Source organism: Callithrix jacchus, chromosome 12 (assembly GCF_049354715.1).
Source record: "Callithrix jacchus isolate 240 chromosome 12, calJac240_pri, whole genome shotgun sequence".
NCBI classification, from domain to species: domain Eukaryota; kingdom Metazoa; phylum Chordata; class Mammalia; order Primates; family Cebidae; genus Callithrix; species Callithrix jacchus.
In genome coordinates, this window is record NC_133513.1 from 2,610,216 (window position 1) to 2,630,238 (window position 20,023).

Sequence of the window (20,023 nt, forward strand, 5' to 3'; positions counted from 1 at the left end):
AATGAAACTCTAATACAATTTTTAGCTAAAGAAGCTATAGCTGACCACTCCTCAAGCTGAAAACCGAATCACTCACCCTCTTAGACGTCAGGGAGCCACAGAACCTGCTGCTGCTGCTAAACCACCTGGGGTGTGCAGGAGACGAGATACGGGCTCCAACAGAACCCTCTGCCACGGTCTGTGGTCCTTCCTGCCACGTGCTGCAGGAGCCCAGGAGCTCTGGCTATGCCTCTCAACCCAGCCACGCTGGTGACTGAAACACAGCCTGCCACTTAAGGGGTCCCGGCAAAAAGTGGCTGGAGAGGCAGCTTTACAGGAGCTCACTGGGCTCAAAAGCCTGGAGTGCTAAACAAGCCACAGGGTACAAACAAAACCCTAAAACCCAGGACCAGCTCAAGGGGGGCTCTCCCAGCCACCACTCCACACTGCTGTCCCTGGTCTACATGGATGGAATCTGTCCCCCACACCAACTTCCTCACATTGCACACGTGTTACCTGCCAACAGCTGCTTACAGCTGGAAGCAAGAAGGATCCACAGAGCCAGGCGTGGTGTTACGCACCTGTAGTCCCAGCCACTCAGAAGGCTAAGGCTGAAGGATCCCTTGAGCCCACGAGTTCAAGACTAACCTGGGCAACATACTGAGACCCAATCTCTACAAAAAAAAAATTTTTTTTTTTTGAGACGGAGCTTACTCCGTCGCCAGCTGAAGTGCAGTGGTGAGATCTCGGCTCACTGCAACCTTCACCTCCCAGCTTCAAGTGATTCTCCTGCCTCAGCCTCCCGAGTAGTGGGGACAAGTGGTGTGCGCCACCGTGCCTAGCTAATTTTTGAATTTTTAGTAGACACAGGGTTCCACCATGTTGGCCAGGATGGTCTTGATCCCTTAACCTCATGATCCACCCGCCTTGGCCTCCCAAAGTGCCAGGATTACAGGCGTGAGCCACCGCGCGCAGCCAAAAATCAAAAATTTCTTAATTAGCCGGGTATGGTGGTGTATATCTGTAGTCCCAGCTACCTGGAAGGCCAAGGCAAGAGGATCACTTGAGCCCAGGAGTTCAAGGCTGTCGTGAGCTATAATCACACGCCCCGTACTCCAGCCTGGGCGACAGAGCAAGGTCCTGTCTCTAAAAAAAATTAAATAGGCCGGGTGCAGTGGCTCATGCTTGTAATCCCAGCACTTTGGGAGGCTGAGGCAGGCGGATCACCTGAGGCCAGGAGTTTGAGACCAGCCTGGCCAACATGGCAAAACCTCATCCCTACTAAAAATACAAAAACTAGGCTGGTCCAGGTGCAGTGGTGTTAACAACTAACTGATCACAACCAGTTACGGATTTCTTTGTTCCTTCTCCACTCCCACTGCTTCACTTGACTAGCCTTAAAAATATATATATATATATATAAAAACTAGATGGGCATAGTGGCAGGCACCTGTAATCCCAGCTACTCAGGAGGCTGAGACGAGAGAATCACTTGAACCCGGGAGGTGGAGGTTGCAGTGAGAGATCATGCCATTGCACTGCAGCCTGGGTGACAAGAGCGAAACCCTGTTTCCAAAAAAATAATAAAAATAAGATAAAATAAGTAAATAAATGGGCAGGCGCAGTGGCTCACGCCTGTAATCCCAATATTTTGGGAGGCCGAGGCAAGTGGATCACCTGAGGTTGGGAGTTTGAGACCAGCCTGACCAACATGGAGAAACCCTGTCTCTACTTAAAAAAAAAAAAAAAAAGCCAGGCATGGTGGCGCATACCTGTAATCCCATCTACTAGGGAGGGTGAGGCAGAAGAATCACTTGAACCCAGGAGGGGCAGGTTACAGTAAGCAGAGATCACATCACTGGACTCCAGCCTGGTGACAGGTACAAAACTCCATCTCTAATGATAATAATAAAACAAGGGGCTGGCACAGTGGCTCACGCCTCTAATCCCAGCACTTTGGGAGGCCGAGGTGGGAGGATCACGAGACCATCCCGGCTAACATGGTGAAACCCTGTCTCTACTAAAAAAATACAAAAATTAGCTGGGCATGGTGGCGCCTGCCTGTAGTCCCAGCTACTTGGGAGGCTGAGGCAGGAGAATTGCTTGAACCCGGGAGGCGGAGGCTGCAGCGAGCTGAGATCGCACCACTGCGCTCCAGCCTGGTGCCTAGCGACTAAGGCCCTGTCTCAAAAGTAATAGTAATAATAATAATAAGACAAGAAAATAAGTAAGCACCCACAGACGGAGGATGGGTTGCAACTATGTGCCCCTCAATGACATTTCAGCAGCGAATGACTTTTTGTGAACATGCTGGATGGTGTAATCTCGGCCTCAGCAGGAACACACCATTTCTAAAGGTCAAGGCCCGTGGGCTGTGACATCCTGCAGTTCACAGAGCATTTGAGCTGCAGTCATTCTTGGAGCCCCATCAGCATGGAGGGAGCCCCCGGGGTGTGGGCACCCCACACTAGCTCCCAGTCATCTATCCTCCTGCCTGGGATGGCATCACAGGAAAGAAGGCCTGCACCCTGACCACCTGAGACTTGCCCTTACACAGGTGCCACCATTCACTAGCTTTTAAGAAGAACCAAGTCACTGGACACCAGAAAGTGACTGCACGAGAGAGTTCAGATGGAAGGCTGACCGCACGTCGCCATCATGCTCTCGTAGGGCCTTATGTCTTCCGTGCTTTTAGCAGCAGGACCCACAGCACCTAGCACAAGGTCTTGCGACTATGGACACCAGTAAATATTTAGTTTGCTGATGTAAAAGACAAAGACACTTGTCACAAATGCCACAATGGCTCTCTACAGAGGCTGAACTACTGTGCTACAGGAAATAGCAGCAAATTCTTCCAAACTAATGGGTTTTTTGTTTTGCGTTTTTGTTATTTTGAGACAGGATCTTGCTCTGTCGCCCAGGTTAGAAGGCAGTGGGACGATCTCAGCTCACGGCAGCCTCCACTTCCCAGGCTCAAGCAATTCTCCAGTTTCAGTCTCTGAAGTGGCTGGGACTACAGGAACGAGCCACCAACACCCAGCTAATTTTTGCTCTTTTTGTAGAGATGAAGTTGCCCAGGCTAGTCTCAAACTCCTGAGATCAAAGCGATATGCCTGCCTTGGCCGCCCAAAGTGTAAGGTTACAGGTGTGAGCCACCTCGCCTGGACCCAAAACTCATGGGTTTTTTTTGAGACTGAGTTTCACTCTTATTGCCCAGGCTGGGGTGCAATGGCACCATCTTGGCTCGCTGCAACCTCCGCCTCCCGTGTTCAAACAATTCTCCTGCCTCAGCCTCCCAAGTAGCTGGGACTATAGGAACCAACCAGCATGCCCAGCTAATTTTTGTGTTTTCAGTAGATATGGGGTTTCACCATGTTGGCCAGGCTGGTCTTGATCTCTTGACTTCGTGATCCACCTGCCTCGGCCTCCCAAAGTGCTGGGATTACAGGCATGAGCCGCTGTGCCCTGCCCAAAACTAATGTTTTAATTCATGTGTGACCCACGTCCACTCTATTATTTTACACTATTTTTCAGAGCCCAGAAGAAAATTTTCTTATAATCGTATATTTTTGGCTGTCAACTGAGAGAAGTCTTTCTGGTATCCCTGGAAGCACATGAACTCTTCTATACAAATTACTGCTGTTGTTGAAACACGTCCCAGTTCCCGAAATCTCTGGGCTCCCACAGGGAAGCACGCCAAGCATTTAGTGTATACACACACACCCCCACACACACATAAAGCAGCTATATTAACTCAGGTGAGCGTCAAATGCCCACAAGCGCTGGATCTGGCCCACAGCCTGTAGCTACCATCAATAAAGTGATTCCACAAAAGGGGTGGGGTGCCTACAAGTCTGACACTGTATTTAGAATGCCCTTCGGTCGTTGCTCAGGCGTACAGCCCGGTGCTGCCACATGCGCGTGTGTACATTTATTTCACCCAAACCTAACTTTTGAAATCCTGATTGACAGGGAGTATGCACAGAACAGAACACGGCTGACACTTTCCCAACCGTCCACTGATTAAACTCTTGAAGGTTCAGGACTACGATTTCACGTGTAATTTGTACCCCATCACCTAAATTCCCAATGACCAGTGTAATCCAAAAAAGTCTGCTTGGCTTTTCTGAAACTAGAAATCCAAGTCAACAGTAGCTGAAAATCAGACAAAAACACCGCGTTTTTCACGCCTTCCCATCCTCCTCCCGGAACGGAGATCTTAACACTGAAACCCAGCTACTGCTGAATATCTTGGGTAGCCGGTTCAGATTGTGCTTTCTCCACAACAGAGCCTGTGGGTTCAAGTAAGCCCGAGATTCTTCCTGAAGAAGCAAAGAACAGAAATGTGAACAAAAAGTAGGGGCTGATATGCACATAAGAACCCTTTGTAAAGAAGAAGCCAGGAGCGGTGGCTTACGCCTGTAATCCCAGCACTCTGGGAGGCCCAGGAGGGTGGATCACCTGAGGCCAAGAGTTCCGGGCCAGCCTGGCCAACATGGTGAAATTCCGTCTCTACGAAAAATACAAAACTTAGCCAGGAGTGGTGGCGCATGCCTGTAATCCCAGCTACTCCGGCGGCTGAGGCAGGAGAACTGCTTGAACTCAGGAGGAGGAGGTTGCCATGAGCCTAAGATATATATATATATATATATATATATCTTAGAAGGGGCGGTGGTCATGCCTGTAGTCCCAGCACCTTGGGAGGCTGAGGCAGGTGGATCGCTTGAGGCCGAGAGTTCAGCACCTGCTGGGCAACACAGGGACACCCCATCTCTATCAAAATAAATTAAGTAATTAAATAACTACCTTATAGAGGAGCTGAGAAAAATCCCGAGAGAACTGACGTATTTTCCTCTACTTTCTTCAATGCCACACAGAAAGTTTCACTGCTCAGGCAGTGCAGTTCTGGTTTCACTGGGGGGCTAAATTCCAAAGTGCGGGGCGGGGGTAGAATCTAAGAACCACACCCAAGAGAGAGACCAGTGTTCGGGCAGCGAGGCATCGCTGAGGGTACGGACGCCGGAGCACACAGCTACTCAGGCCGAACCCCGGCCGGGACCCGGCACGCGGCGCAGTGCCCTCCTCCGGGGCAGCCGCACTCCTGCCGACTTCTGGGAGGCGGGGAGGGCTCCAGGCCCGGCTCTCCCGAGACACCGCACGCGCTGCGCCGCCCCTGCAGCTGCCCCGCGCCCTTACACGCGCCCGAGGCCTCAGACCTCCGAGCGGCCCCCGCGCCGCCCGTCCCGCTGCCCCGGGGCACCCCGGGCCCCGCTCCCCGCGTGCCCACCCCCTCGGCCCCACGCGCGTCAGCCGCCCGCGTCCCGCGCCGCTTCCGGGTCCCGCCCGCCCGGCCTAGCGCGGCCTAGCCCGCCCCGGCGCCCGACCCTACTCACCCGCGCGCAGTGGCTGCGGGGCCCCGGGCCCGGCTCCCGGAGCGGCGCGGCGCGGCCCGGCCCATGCGCTCAGCGGCGGGGCGGCGGGCGGGACCCGGCGGGGGCGCGGCCCGGGACGGCCCCCATCTCGGCGGCGGCGGCTCGGCGGCCCGGAGGCGGGCTCGGGGCAGGCCGCGGGGACGCCGCGGGGGCCCGGCCGCCACCTCCCACCCGCCCGCTCCGCGTGGACGCGGCTCCGGGCCGACTCCGGCCGGCTCTGGCGGCTGCAGCGGCCACGACCGCTTCCCGAGCCGGAACCCGAGCCCAGAACGCCGAAGCCCAGGCCCGAGCGCCCCCGCCGGCCGCGCCCGGAAGTGCGGGGGCGGGGCCGGGGCGCGGGGACGAGGTGCGAGCGCGGGGCGGGGCCTCGGCTCGGGGCGGAGCCGGCAGCGAGGGGGCGAGGTAAAGAGCGTGGGGCGGGGCTTCAGGCACTGGACGGGACTGAAAGCGCGAGGACACGGTGAGGATCGTGGGGCGGGGCCGACAGCGAGGGGACCAGGTGAGGAGCGCGGGGCGGGGCCGGGACGCGGGGCGGGGCCGGAAGCGAGAAGACGAGGTGAAGAGCGCGGGGCGGGGCCTCGGACCTCGGGCGGGGGCCGGGGAGTGGGGCGGGGCCTCGGGCACGGGACGGCGCTAGGGAGTAAGGCGGGACCCGCCTCGAGCAGACGAGGTAAGAGCGTGGGGCGGAGCCTCGGGCGCTGTGCGAGACCGGAAGCGAGAGGACGAGGTGAGAAACATGGGGCGGGGCCTCTGCGTGGGCTGGGACATGGGCGTGGTCAGTGCCTGCCGGGGGCGGGGCGCGGCGGGGACCAGGTCGCGAGGTCTTCCCCAGGGGCGGCGCGGAAGCGGAGTCGGGGCGGTCGTGGCGGCGGCGAGTGCGGAGTGGGCGAGGCGCCGCTGCAGGTGCTTGGAATGGCTGCGGCCGTGGGGAGCGCTGGGCTGACTGCCCGCCCCGACGGGCGCTCGCGGGACGCAGCCCTTCTCTGCCGCCGGTACATCAGATGCCAGTCAGGGGGCTGCAGGCCTCGGAGCTGCGGGCGCAGCCGGGCCTGGACAGAAATCCCCCGCAGGAACCACCACGGTCTGTCCGCGGCCATGAGGGAGCCGACTCCCAGGAGTGGGGCGGTTGGCGGGCAGGGCTGGCGAGGGCACTGGGAAGGTGGGCTAGGCTCCACCCTCCTGAGTCCCGAGGCAGCCGGGACTCAGACAGCGCCAGGGCACACAGTAGGCCCCAGTATATGCTAGCTGTTGTCACTCGGACAGGAGCCCACCGGCTGGGACGCTCTGCCTTGATTTCTCCCAGGCACCATCTAGGATCAGAGACGAGTTCTCCTTCCCTCCACTGCCCAGGCCAGCCTGAGAGAGCAAGGCCACTGCAGTGTCCCCACCCCTGCACCCCCTCCCCTCGGCCGTCTCTGCCAAGGGATCCAGTCTGATTCTGCCACCCTGGCTGCCCAGCTCCGTGTCACCTGCCCTGCAGGCCGGAAGGCATGAGGCCACAGCCCCAGGCTCCTCACAGCAGAGAGGCACAGGCCCACAGCAGCCCCCAGGCCAGCTCTGGCCAGCCCAACACTGTCAGAACCAACCTTCTGCTCTCCACCCAGGCCTCAGCCTAATCAGCCCTCTCCAAGGACGATGATGTCGGCACCAGGAATCCATCAGCCACCTCCCACGACAGCCCAGGGCCCTGTCCTTCCCAGAGCACTACTGGGCCTAGCACCTCCCAGGACGTTCCAGGCAGTCCCCTGGAGTCAGCTGCACTCCCATTTCACAGATAAGGCAGCTGCAGTTCAGGCCACACAGGACCAGCTCACATCCTGCTGGGACGGGACTCCCCGTCTGAGCCAGGGGCCCTCATCTGCCTGCCCTCTGCTTTAGGCCTCCCAAGGCTCCCTGGTGCACACAGTCCTTCAGGGCTGTTCTTAATGGCACCTCCCCCACACCCTCCCTTTTTGTGTCTGGCCACATGCCTGCCTCAGTGCTTCCATGGCCACACCCTGAGCTCCTTCCAGGCACCTCTCACGCCACCCCCATGTCTTCCCCTGGACACTGCCACCCTGGGTGCCCAGCCTCATCCTTCCGAGCTCCCAGGCAAGCTCAGAAGTCCCATCTCCAGTTTCCCTGAACTGCCAGCCCACCCCCTACCACGTGTCCACAGGCGGGATGGCAAGGGGAAGCATGTGTGAAAGCCTCCCAGCCCTTGCCCCTGCCAGCTCGCCTCTCACAGCAGCCAGCATGGTGCCTGATGCCAGGGTTGCTGTGTGGGAAAGGGGGCAGCATGGAACAAGGGCCACTAGGCGGTCCACAGCCTGCCTAGGACCCAGGCCCACCTCCTAGAGCCATCACCATGCTCACAGCAGGTGAGCAGGGGCGGGGGATGTGGACAAGGCTGCACTGCTGGGCCAACACTTGGCCCCACTGATCCTGGCAGCAGGCACCTTGCTTACTCACCTCCAGCCAGGTCTCACAGTGCTGGACACTGGGGCCTCCCCCCACACCCCCCGGCCCGTTCAGCCTCAAAACCTTAGAGGAGACAGAGTGGGTGGCCTCCGTGGCACAGCAGAGTTTCCAGTGATGAGGGGTCCTGAGTGGCCAGACAGACAACAGGACCTCAGAAACTGACCCATGGGCTCCCCCAACTCCCAACACGGGTCCCCAGCGCTTGCCTTGGTTCTGCGGAGCTGCCGCTGTGGCTGGGCCAGGCTCTCGGGGCTGTGTCTGTGTCCATCCTCCTCTTGGCCCTCGGTGGCGGGTGTCCCCAAGCCCTGGGACCAGAACAAGGCCCTTGGGCCTCCAGCTCCTCAGGGTACCTGCCCTGCAGGGACAGGAAGGGGGTCAGAAAGACTGGAGGAAACCCAGCGGCCCTGCTGAAGCAGGTTGTGGTGTGGGTGTGGAGAGGAGAGTGTCAGCCTAGCGGGGTAGGGAGAGACCAGAGGCTGAGGGACACCCCGCCACAGGTCAGGCAGGAGAGAGGCAGACGCAGGCCCTGAGGAGGCGGGGGGCACACGGGGCTCTTATTTGATTGACTGTAGATAACTGTTGATCAGGCTTTGTTTCTAGGCACCAAACGAAAAACTTAAGAGTAGACATGAAATTATTTTCTTCAATGTAGACATAAAAGGAATGCTTTTTTTAAATTTGCTTTTGGAGACAGGGTTTCACTCTGTGGCCCAGGCTGGAGGGCAGTGGTGTGACTTTGGCTCACCACAGCCTCCACCTTCCATGCTCAAGTGATCTTCCCACGTCAGCCTCCCGGGTAACTGGAGTTACAGGCGTGCACCACCACACAGCGCTCGTTTTTTGTATTTTTGCTACAGTCAGGGTTTCGTCATATTGCCCAGGCTGGTCTCAGACTCCTGAGCTCAGTCTGCTTGCGTCAGCCTCAGCCTCCCAAAGTGCTGCGATTACAGGCCTGAGCCGCCACGCCCAACCTATAAGGAATGCTTTGAAAATAAATTGGAGGCCAGGGACGGTGTAGTGGCAGCACTTTGGGAGGCCAAGGCCAGAGGACCACTGGAGCTCGGCAGCTCAAGACAAGTCTGGGCAACATAGTGAGACCTTGTCTCTACTAAAAAATATAAAAAATTAGGTGGGCGTGCTGTTGCACACTGATGGTCCCAGCTACTCGGGTGGCAGAGGCAGGAGGGCCACTTGAACCCAGGGGTTGGAGGCTTTCGTGAGCTGCGATTGCACCACTGCACACCAACCTGGGCAACAGTGTAAGACCCTGTCTCAAAAAAAAAAAATAAAATTAAGAAAATAATAAAGTGGGTTTTGATGCTTTAAATGTGTTTATCCGCTTAACTGAGGAAGACCACTTGTAAAAAATGACCCAGAGGGCGCAGTGGCTCACGCCTGTAATCCCAGCACTTTGGGAGGCTGAGGCGGGCGGATCACGAGGTCAAGAGATCAAGACCATCCTGGTCAACATGGTGAAACCCCGTCTCTACTAAAAATACAAAAATTAGCTGGGCGTGGTGGCGCGTGCCTGTAATCCCAGCTACTCAGGAGGCTGAGGCAGGAGAATCACTTGAACCTGGGACATGTAGGTTGCAGTGAGCCAAGATCGTGCCACCAGACTGGTGACAGAGCAAGACTCCATCTCAAAAAAAAAAAAAAAAAAGACTCAGGCTGGGCATGGTGGCTCACACTCATAATCCCAGCACTTTCAAAGGCCGAGATGGGCAGATTATGAGGTCAGGAGTGTGAGACCAGCCTGACCAACACGGAGGAAACCCCGTCTCTACTAAAAATAAAAATAAAAATAAATGACCCAAAGGGAATCCTGGCAGACACAGCAAAGACATGAGTTGAGGAGCGTCAGCACTGTGTGATGTGTGATAGAAGCTGCCGGCAGCAGAGATGGCCACCAGCCCTACACCAGCGTGGAGAGGACGGCACGGTTCCGATCCAGGGTTCTGGAGGCCAAGGGAAGCCTTGGGTTCAGCCTCTTCCTGTCTGTCCCTTCCCCACCCCCTCCGCCCAGTCCCTAGGTGTGGGAGGTGGGAGTGCACAGGCAGGGGAGGCCCCTGCAGTTAGAGGGAGGCCTTGGACCATCCAGTTCAGGTGAGGGAGGACTGGACTTTCCATCAGAGGGACAGGCCCCCCGCTACTCTGCCGCCTTCCAGGCCGTAAGGCGAGCCCCAGCTCTCATCCCTGAGTCTTCTTTTACCTTCAATTCTGAGCTCAGGGCAGAGGCCAAGCGCTGCCTGTGCCCCCATCCCAAGCCCAACAGAAAACAGGGAGATACAGCATCCAGGAGAGACGCTGCAAGGCCGTACACACAGGGCACCACTTTTTGTGAAAATAGAAAATGTGGGCCAGTGTGGTGGCTCACACCTATCATCCCAGAACTTGGGGAGGCTGAGGCAGGAGGACCACTTGAAGTCAGCGGTTCAAGATCAGCCTGGGCAACAATGCAAGACCCTGTCTCTACAGAAACATTGTTCGTAATTAGCTAGGCATGGTGGCGTGCCCCTATGGTCCCAGGTACGCCAGAGGATGAGACAGGAGGATGGCTTCAGCCTGGGAGGTGGAGGCTGCAGTGAGCCCAGATGGTGCCACTCCACTCCAGCCTGAGTGAGGGCAAGACCTGACTCTGGGCCGGGCATGGTGTGTCACGCCTGTCATCCCAGCACTTTGGGAGGCCGAGGCAGGTGGATCACCTGAGGTCAGGAGTTCGAGACTAGCCTGACCAACATGGTGAAACCCGGTCTCTACTAAAATACAAAAAATTAGCTGGGTGTGGTGGTGCATGCCTGTAGTCCCAGCTACTCAGAGGCTAAGGCAGGAGAACCTGGGAGGCGGAGGTTGCAGTGAGCCAAGGTTGCACCATTGCACTCCAGCCTGGGCAACAGAGCGAGACTCTGTTCAAACAAACAAACAAAAACCAAAAGCCTGACTCTGAACAAATAAAAAATAGGTAAAAGGAAAATGTAAAATATGTTTACAAAGGCAAGAAGACTTAAAATGGTCGAAGTGTTACATTTCTTTCCTTTTTTTTTTTGAGAAGGAGTTTCGCTCTTGTTACCCAGGCTGGAGTGCAATGGCGCGATCTCGGCTCACTGCAACCTCCGCCTTCTGGGTTCAGGCAATTCTCCTGCCTCAGCCTCCTGAGTAGCTGGGATTACAGGCACGTGCCACCATGCCCAGCTAATTTTTTGTATTTTTAGTAGAGACGGGGTTTCACCATGTTGACCAGGATGGTCTCGATCTCTTGACCTCGTGATTCACCCGCCTCGGCCTCCCAAAGTGCTGGTATTACAAGCGTGAGCCACCGCGCCCAGCCTTTTATTTAAAAAAAAAAAAAATGGAGTTTTGCTCTTGTTGCCTGGCCTGACGTGCAATGGCACAATCTCAGCTCACTGCAACCTCCACCTCCCGGGTTCAGGCAATTCTCCTGCCTCAGCCTTTCGAGTAGCTGGGGTTACAGGAAACTGCCACCACACCCAGCTTTTTTTTTTTTTTTTAACTTTCTTAGAGATGGGATTTCACCATGTTGGCCAGGCTGGTCTCAAACTCCTGACCTTGTGATCCCCCCACCTCAGCCTCCCAAAGTGTTGGGATTATGGGCCTGAGCCACCGCACAAGGCCCACGGTGTTCCATTTTCTTTTTTGCACGTTCAGGAATGTTCTGCAGAGATGTTACTGATATGGTTAAGTGGAGCGGCCTGTGTAACCCACTGGAAGGAGAGGGGCACCAAGGCTGAGGCCCTGAGGGGTGGAGCCGACCAATGGGCAGTGTCTGTGTCCAGCAGGGTGGTGGTCACAGCTGATGGCAGCCACATCGCCCCAAGGTGGCCTGGAGCCTGGCATGAAGGTTCCACCACCTTCCTCAGAGACACACTCTGCCGTGGGTTCCTGGGCGAGCACAGCTCCTGGTGTCACTTTAGGCTGGGGCCTCCCCAGCCTCCACCTCTGGCAGCCACCATAACACTGCTGTGCCTCTCACCCTCGCACCTGTCTGGCAGCTGCGTCTCCCAGCTGTGCCTCCTCTCACCCTCGCACCTGTCTGGCAGCTGCGTCTCCCAGCTGTGCCTCCTCTCACCCTCGCACCTGTCTGGCAGCTGCGTCTCCCAGCTGTGCCTCCTCTCACCCTCGCACCTGTCTGGCTGCTGCGTCTCCCAGCTGTGCCTCCTCTCACCCTCGCACCTGTCTGGCAGCTGCGTCTCCCAGCTGTGCCTCCTCTCACCCTCGCACCTGTCTGGCAGCTGCGTCTCCCAGCTGTGCCTCCTCTCACCCTCGCACCTGTCTGGCAGCTGCGTCTCCCAGCTGTGCCTCCTCTCACCCTCGCACCTGTCTGGCAGCTGCGTCTCCCAGCTGTGCCTCCTCTCACCCTCGCACCTGTCTGGCAGCTGCGTCTCCCAGCTGTGCCTCCTCTCACCCTCGCACCTGTCAGGCAGCTGCGTCTCCCAGCTGTGTTGCAGCACGCTTGCTGTTTGGAGTTGTCCACAGAGCTCTGCAGCCAAGGCTGCCTCGGCAGGGCAGATGTCCCAGGAGTGATCCTGGACCCCGCGAAAGGCAGAGCCAGAGGGAAGGGGAGCAGGGCCCTGCCTCAAACACCCTGGCTCCAAAGTCAGGTCAATGCGACTGTCACCATGGCCATGGATGACCCAACGCCCTCTGCTCCCAGGACCCACTATTGACTAGGCACCTGTGGTCAGGACAACCCACCCACAGAGAGGTGGAGGGCAAACCACTCAGCCGATGCGGGACAGGGGCCCAGAGAAACAGCTGCTGTGTGAGGCCGGGTGTGGACTTACATCTGTAATCCCAGCACTTTGGGAGGCCGAAGTGGGGGGATCACCTGAGGTCAGGAGTTTGAGACCAATCTGGCCAACATGGTGAAACCCCGTCTCTACTAAAGAAGTTTCAACACTTTGGGAGGCCGAGGTGGGCAGATCACCTCAGGTCAGGGGTTCGAGACTAGCCTGGCCAACGTGGTAAAACTCCATCTCTATTAAAAATACAAATATTAGCTGGACATGGTGGCGAGTGCCTGTAGTCTCAGCTACTCCAGAGGCTGAGGCAGGATAATTGCTTGAACCTAGGAGACAGAGGTTGCAGTGAGCCAAGATTGTGCCATTGCACTCCAGCTTGGGCAACAGAGCGAGACTCTATCTCAAAAAAAAAAAAAAAAAAAAAGAAAGAAAAGAAAAAAAGAAATGGCCTTTGTGGACACAGTGCTTGTCCCCACTGGCTTGAGGTCCATGCTTGTTCCCTAGGGCAGACCCCAGAGCTGCCCTTGTCCACGTCACCCGCATACAGCCCCATCCAGCAGACCTGACAGTCCCACATGTCTGCTGGCCTCCAGGGGTCAAAGGTCAGGCCGTCAAGGCCAACAGAGAAGCACTGGCAGCAGGGTGGGGGCTCAGCCAGCTGGTGGGCCCCAGAGGCAGCCCCTCCATCCCAGGGTACTGTCCACACCTCCTGGTGTCCTGAGGGAGTCCTCTTGAGCTGCTTTCCTGAAACGTTCTGACCCCAGGAGGTCCAGGAGCTGGGACTGGAGCCAGGTAGAAGCCAGGATATGGTCATGTAGGCCATGAAGAGCCACTGACCACCTGCCGGGCCTCAGGGGCTGGGGAAGGAAGACGGGACAGCAGCTCGCCACCACCCAACACCTCCCCACTTGGGAGCCACAGACATCAGGGGACCGGAGGGCCGGGCCCTGCACCTGCCTCCCTGGAGACCTGAGTGCCCGTCCTTGTCTGGGGCCAGCCTGTAGCCTTGGGCAAAGCAGGCACCTCCTTGAGCCAGTGTCCCCTCGGCAAAGTGACCGTCCTGACCTGGCCTCACAGCCCCAGAGGTTCGTGTGTGACCCTCCCTGATAGACCGGCTGGCGGGATTCAGCCCACGGCTGGCTGTGGCCCAGGTCTGGTGTCCCAGGAACATCTCAAGCACAGGGAAAGGCCCTCTGGCCTTTCCCAACCTCAGTGCAGTTTTCCCAAAAAAGGTGGCATCCAAGTGCAGGGGCCATGCCCCTGAGGAGCCTCGGAGTGACTCTGGGAAGCATCAGGTGAAGTCGCACCTCCCCAGGCAGCCTCAGGCCGATTCCTGTCCTTGTTGGGGCACTCCTGCCTCTGTGACAGTGACCCATCCTTACCCTCGCTGTTCCCTCACCGAACGCCCTTCCCAGCCCTGAAAGCCTCCATCCCACAGGCCTCTCCCCATGCTGCCGCCCCCCACCATTGGTACTAATGTGTCCTTCTAAGAGACTCTCCCCAGCAGCCCCAAGAGCCCGGCAGCTGCCCCTCAGGCTGGCAAGGGCACACTCGATGGGAGCTGAGGAAGCGGGGCCCGGCAGGTAGCTGCCTTCACCCGGCCCACCTGCGCCCCGCCCACCTGCGCCCCGCCCACCTGCGCCCTCTGCTGCCTCCCTCTGCTTGGCTGTCCCGAGATGTCTCTCTCGGCTGCCTAGGAACCGCGAGGCCGCAGCCAAGTTCTGAGGGTGTGATTGTGTGTGCCGGGCCCCCGGCCCCTTTGTTGCCGCAGCGTCTGCGTGGCAAACAAAAGTGCACTGGATTAGCCACAGTGGATTAAAAGATTTGCTTCTCAGAGTTTACCTAATAACCTCACAATCGTGTCGGCGGGAGCTCTGAACCCCCAGGGCGCGCCTGCCAGGCCAACTGAGAGCTCAAGGCCTCTGTGGACAGCAGGGCGTGGTCAGGGGAAGAGACACAGCCACGGCTGTCCTCACACCCGGCTCGGCCCATCTCGGCCCGCGTGCACGGCTCCTGCCGGCCTCCTCTGGGCAGAACTCAGGGAAGGGATGGCCTCTAGGAAGAGGCGGAGGCCCTCTGGACCGCCTTCCAAAGGGTGTGGGTGTTGGGACCAGGTGCCCGGCTCAGGCTACATGCATTGCGCACGGCAGCAAGGACACGAGCAGCCTGGAGACGGCCGCGCAGGTGACACATGGGCCCCACGGTGCTGCGGGCACGACCTCTCTACTGTCACCTCCAGCGTCCGCTCCTGCACGTACACGCATGCCCGCGCACACACGTGCACTCGCACACACACACACACACACAAGCACGCCCGGCTTTGATCTCCAAAGGAGACTCCATTGACAAGCTCTTAATCGCAGCTGCCCTCGCAGGGCCTGTCCCTGCAGTCCCCAGTAATGGGATTTGGCTTCTGATCCATCTGGGCCGCTCCCCGTCACAGGTGGACATTTTTTTCTTTTTATCGCTTCTTTTTCTTTTTTTTCCTTCTCGAAAAAATGCTGCTTAAAGGGCACGGACTTGACACGGCCTGTCGCCGAGCCCTGCGGCAGTGGCCGGGACGCCGGCCTGGATCGGTAAGGGGTCTTTGATGCCGCCTCTATGTGAAACCTGACGTGGAGGACCCACCAGGGCGGTTTCGGGGTCCGTGGTGCGGCAGGATTCGTCCTGCCTCACACTGCGCCCTTTGTCTCTTCCCCGACCCTTCCTTGGGACGCCCGGAGAGGGTCTCAGGGTGAGGGTGCCGGTGCTGTGCGTGGGCTGTGCTTGAGGGTGGGGTGGGCCGAGGGCAGGGCCGCAGCCGCGAGAACAATGGGCAGAGGAGGCGCGCCCACCTGTCCGCCCGGCCGCCTGCCCGGCTTACCTCACCTGCCTGGCTCCGTGTGCCTGCTCCTGCCCCACCATCCCGCTGTCCGCCATGATGGGCTTGGACGTCTGTCCGAGCACTTTCAGCCACTCCAGGAAGCAGGTCCCTGCTCTTGGCCACTGTGTGGCTGGGAGGCAGAAGCGTGACTCTGGGCTGCAGCTCGGGCTCCCGCCGCCGATTGGCTGAAGCAGGGACCAGATGACGGGCCTCGGAACCCTATGGTAGCCATGGCAACCAGCCCCTTTAGACACCGCCACCCCCGAGCCACTCCTGACTGCCGAGGGAGCAGGCGGCGCTGCCCGTGGGCCCATGCCAGGGTCCCCTTGGAGGAACGAGCCGGGCACGGCTGCATGGTAGCTGTTCCCACAACAGCTGTTAAGCGTTTGCGTGTATTTCATTCATGTCCAGTGTGTGGGGTCCTTGTCCCTCTCCTGGCCTGTCCAGGGCCACTCCATGCCCTGCCTGACCCCCAGCAGAGGTGGGAGAATTGGCCTTCCAGCCCCTGCTGAGAGGAGGACTTCAGGTCAGGCTTGCCCCAGGGGCTGAAGGCCAGGCCCAGTCTGGTGGGAAAATAAAGGGTAGGAACAGTGGGTGGGAGAATAGGGAGAACTCCCCACCCCCACAGTGGGCAGAGCCAAGCTCTCACCCACCTCCGACGGCAAAGGCTGCCAGCTTTATCTTCCCACAATCCACTTTACCACCCTCCCGCTGGCTGCGGCCTGTGGAACACACGTGCTCACACGGCCCGTCTTACAAGCCCTCTGAAGGCCCCTCCCGTGGCCCTGCTCCCTGGACCTTGTGTTCCCGCTGGGCAGGACTCTGGGACCTTGGCCATGCTGAGCAGACTGTCCAGCCAGCAGGTGCACACCCGTGGCCACACCTGCTCTCCCCTGGGCTGCAGTGCCCTCTTGTGTCCCAAGAACGCCTCTTCCCACCATGGCGCAGCAACCTCCGCCCCTGGCAAGGCTTCCCCCAGTGTCTGGAGACCAGGCTTCTCAAGCATCACCCATGGACATCCTGGGCCTTGCAGGGCACCGAGCATCCCCGGAGCCACCCCCACTCCCAACCCTGTGACAGCCAGGAACAGTGCTGGCTTGTCCAAGTGCCCTGCAGCAGCACCGCCTGGCCAAGGCCCCTTTGGAGGCCTCCACTAATCCGGGAAAGCTGAGACACCCTTCCTGGCCCAGGCCCTTCCCGCACCTGATGAGCAGAATCTGGTGGTGAACAGCTCCAGGGCCACAAGGAGCAAGCATGAGCCGTGGGCTTCTGTGCAGAAGCCAGGGCTGCTGCAGCCCAGGGAGACCGCCGCCACGGCCAGAGGGACCTGAGAGCCAGGGGAGCCTGCAGCATGGGTGTATGGGGAGCCCACAGTCAAGAGTTCAGGGCTGGCCCCAGGGATTTGGGCTTGGCATGGCCTGAGCGCCAGGCATTTTGGGCTTTGGCTGCGCTACCAGGACTCGACCTGGCTCTGGGCTTCCTCACACTAGCCTGGCCTGGTCCTGGGCTGCCTGTCCCAGGATAGAGCCCAGTCTTGAAGCCCCTCCCAATACCGTGCTCAGAGCTACCAGCAGACCGGGTGTGGGTGGGGACCCCAGCCCGCGAAAGCAGGCAGTGGCTGCAGAGGATGCTCTCGGGCTGGAGTGCCCTTCTGGGTATGGAGCCAGCCTGGGGATGACTGCAGGGTACTGCACCAGAGGAGCCAAGACTGCACGGAGCCCAGGCTGCTGCTGCACACGTGGCCATGTGGCCAGGGCTCCAGCTTGGGTGGCTGGTGGGTGTCAGAGGGATAAGAACTGGAGGGAGCCTGGGAGCCCCACACAACCCAGCCCATGTCAGGGGCAGAGTTACAGGCAGGCACTGGTGAGAGGGAGAGGGTGGCCAAGGACTGAGGGTGGAGGCGCAGACTGGCACAGGCCCACGGGACACGCAGTGGCCTCCCGGCAGCTCCCATGGGCTCCCAACACCCTCACAGGCACAGGGCAGGAGCAGAGGTGCCAGGGGACCCAGAGGGCCTGCCGGCTCTCCACACCCTTCTCTCCACTATCCTGATGCTTCTGTGCACCTAAGCCAGAGTCAGGAAGCAGGCAAGACCCTTGGGGTCAGCGGTCAGGCATGGAGTTGGGACTGGGTGCCCCAGGCCAGCCTCACATCCACTCCACCCTACCCTTCCTGGCCTTGGCTTCCCCATCTCTAGGTGGAGTGATGGGGGTCACTGACACCCTTTCCAGGCCTCTGATTTTCTACCCCCAAGGGACCCCTGCCCATAGCCGAGGCTGACTGTGGTCACGGAAACACATGGGCTCTGCCAAGCCTGGGACACGTGGTGGGGACTCCCGGCCCCAGAAGGCTCTGAGAGGCTGGGCCAGTGCATGGCAGCTCTGCCTCCTGTGGGGCTGACCTTGCTCTGCACAGACGTCCTCCCGCTTCAGGCACCTGAGGATCTGCAGGCCTCAGTGAGGGGAACTGGATGTTCTCAGAGATGGAGCCCAGCACTTCAGCAAGTAGCCTGACAGATATGATTGGTGAGGACGGCAGAAGGAGGGTCCGGTGGCCCCAGCCTGGCCTGGCTCTGGAAGGGATGGGCGCAGGGAGGGAGGGAAGAGTGGCCAGCAGCCATTCCCAGGTCAGCTCCCGGGTTCCCAGCTCAGTTCTTGGTTCCGCACGTGTCCTGAGTATGTGCATGTCTGAGCGGGTACAGCCCCTGGCTCACTGTGTGATCCTCGGGGAGAGATGGGTCTGGCATTCACTGAAGGCCTGTTACCCTTTTCTCAATCAAGGACTTTTGTGGCCTCTGACCAAAAAGCAGTCGGGGCCCTGACCACGCCTAGACCCCACCTGTCTGCCCTGGCCTCCCCGTGGGAGGACCGAACAGCCCTGGGCTCCAGCGAGGTGACTGGCACAGGTGACCTGCTGAGGCCAAACGTAGCTCCTCCCACTGGCCAGCGGACAGCCTGGGCCCAGACCCACAACCGAGTCCATGCAGGGCGTCCCACCACTGCCCACAGGGGGACTGAGGCCAGCGCCTACCAGCCCACCTCCAAGTCTAGCCCCTAACTCCTCGGGGCCCCCTGAGCCTGACACAGGAAACCCTTGGCAGGAGCCCTGCTTGCCCTGGGTCCTTGGCTGGGGAGGGATAGAGCAGGTGTTGAGTTAGGAGCAGCCACTAAGGCCTGAGCTGGGACGTGCCAGGGCAGGCGGAGGGGCTGGAGAATGCTTGACCTAAGTTCAGGGCTGATCATGGGAACTGTAGGTGGGGGCAGGGAGTGGCCAGAACACAACTCTGGCTAGAGCTGGGGCCTGGAACAGCACCCATAGTGTGGGCAGCTTGGCTGAGCCTTATGGCCTCCCAGAGTTGGGGCAGGGGCTAGCTGAGCACTGTCTGCTTTTCATACTTTTTTTTTTGAGACGATTTTGCTCTTGTTGCCCAGGCCGGAGTGCAGTGGCGCAATCTCAGCTCACTGCAACCTCTGCCTCCTGGGTTCAAGTGATTCTCCTGTCTCAGCCTCCCAAGTAGCTGGGACTACAGGCACCTGCCACCACACCCTGCTAATTTTTTGTATTTAGTAGAGATAGCGTTTTACCAGGCTGTTCTTGAACTCCGGACCTCAGGTGATCCACCTGCCTTGGCCGCTCATTCACAGAGCAGGGATGTTGCACAAAGGCACGGGTGTGTAGGTAGCACAAGGACACGTGGACAGAGGTGCCAGGTGTGGACAGATTGAGACCTCAGAGCAATCCCAGGGCTCTGAACCAGGCAGGTCCTGACCCATGACCCTGTATGACCCCAGGAACCACGGGCTCCTCTGAGGTACAGCAGGGCCAGCTGCACACTCCCTCTGGACTCTGCCACATCCCCTTGGGAGCCAGGGCCCCTCAATCAGCCAACAGGCCCCAGTCGAGCAGCTGCCTCCAGTTCGCGCCATCCTGCCACCAGCTGGGGCTGGCTTGGGCTCAGGGAACATGAACCCCCCTTGTCATCCTGCACGTGTGGCTGGAGGAGCCCTCCCTGTGCTCCCTGGCAGAACCAAATGGGTCTGGAGGATCAGGATTTCCAGGTAAGGGTTGGGGGAGAGGGTCAGACACCCCTAAACCTCAGGGCCGGAAAAGCCTTAGGGTACACAGCCTGGCTTCCTGCTGGCCACGCCCCCACCTTGCAGGTCAGGTGGGAGCTAGCAGAGGAGGGGACACCAAGGTTGCAGGTCCCCCAAGTTCATGTCACCCCCCCAGCTCCTGCACCACTATGCCACAAGAGTGCTGACCAGGCAGAGGCTCCTGACTCAGGCAGCTGCCACCAGCACCGCCCTCATTGAGGGCCTGCCCCTCCTGGTTCCTTCCAGTCCTGGCAGAGCCAGGCCACAGCCTCCCTTGCCCTGCTCTGGAGAATGTTCCAGAAGGGCAGGAATGTGCAACGGAAAGGGAATGGGTGTCACTGCAGTGCACCCTGGATGCCCCCAGCTACACCAGACCCTCTACCAGAGGAAAGACAAACACAGGACTGGGCCGGGCAGTGGCTCCAACCTGTCATC

The 20,023-nt window shown here is 59.0% G+C and overlaps 1 protein-coding gene across 11 annotated transcripts in view; it reads right to left on the minus strand.

The window, feature by feature from the left end:
* AXIN1 (axin 1) overlaps positions 1–15,928 on the minus strand; it is a 77,560-nt gene extending 61,632 nt beyond the window's left edge. For 3 of the 11 annotated variants that reach the window (XR_008475275.2, XM_078344139.1, XM_078344137.1), the window contains exons 1-2: positions 15,500–15,647; positions 8,078–8,226 (exon numbers count right to left, since the gene is read on the minus strand). Coding sequence is in view for 2 of the 11 variants with exons in the window: in XM_078344141.1 (XP_078200267.1) it covers positions 8,078–8,226; positions 15,500–15,895 (545 nt within the window). In the remaining 9 variants the exon portion in view is untranslated. Of the gene's footprint in view, positions 1–4,785; positions 5,271–5,372; positions 5,730–8,077; positions 8,227–15,494 lie in introns of those variants that run through there. The other 8 variants (XM_054242365.2, XM_035266309.3, XM_078344138.1 and 5 more) reach the window with 5 other exon arrangements.
* Between the last annotated feature and the right edge of the window lie 4,095 nt (positions 15,929–20,023).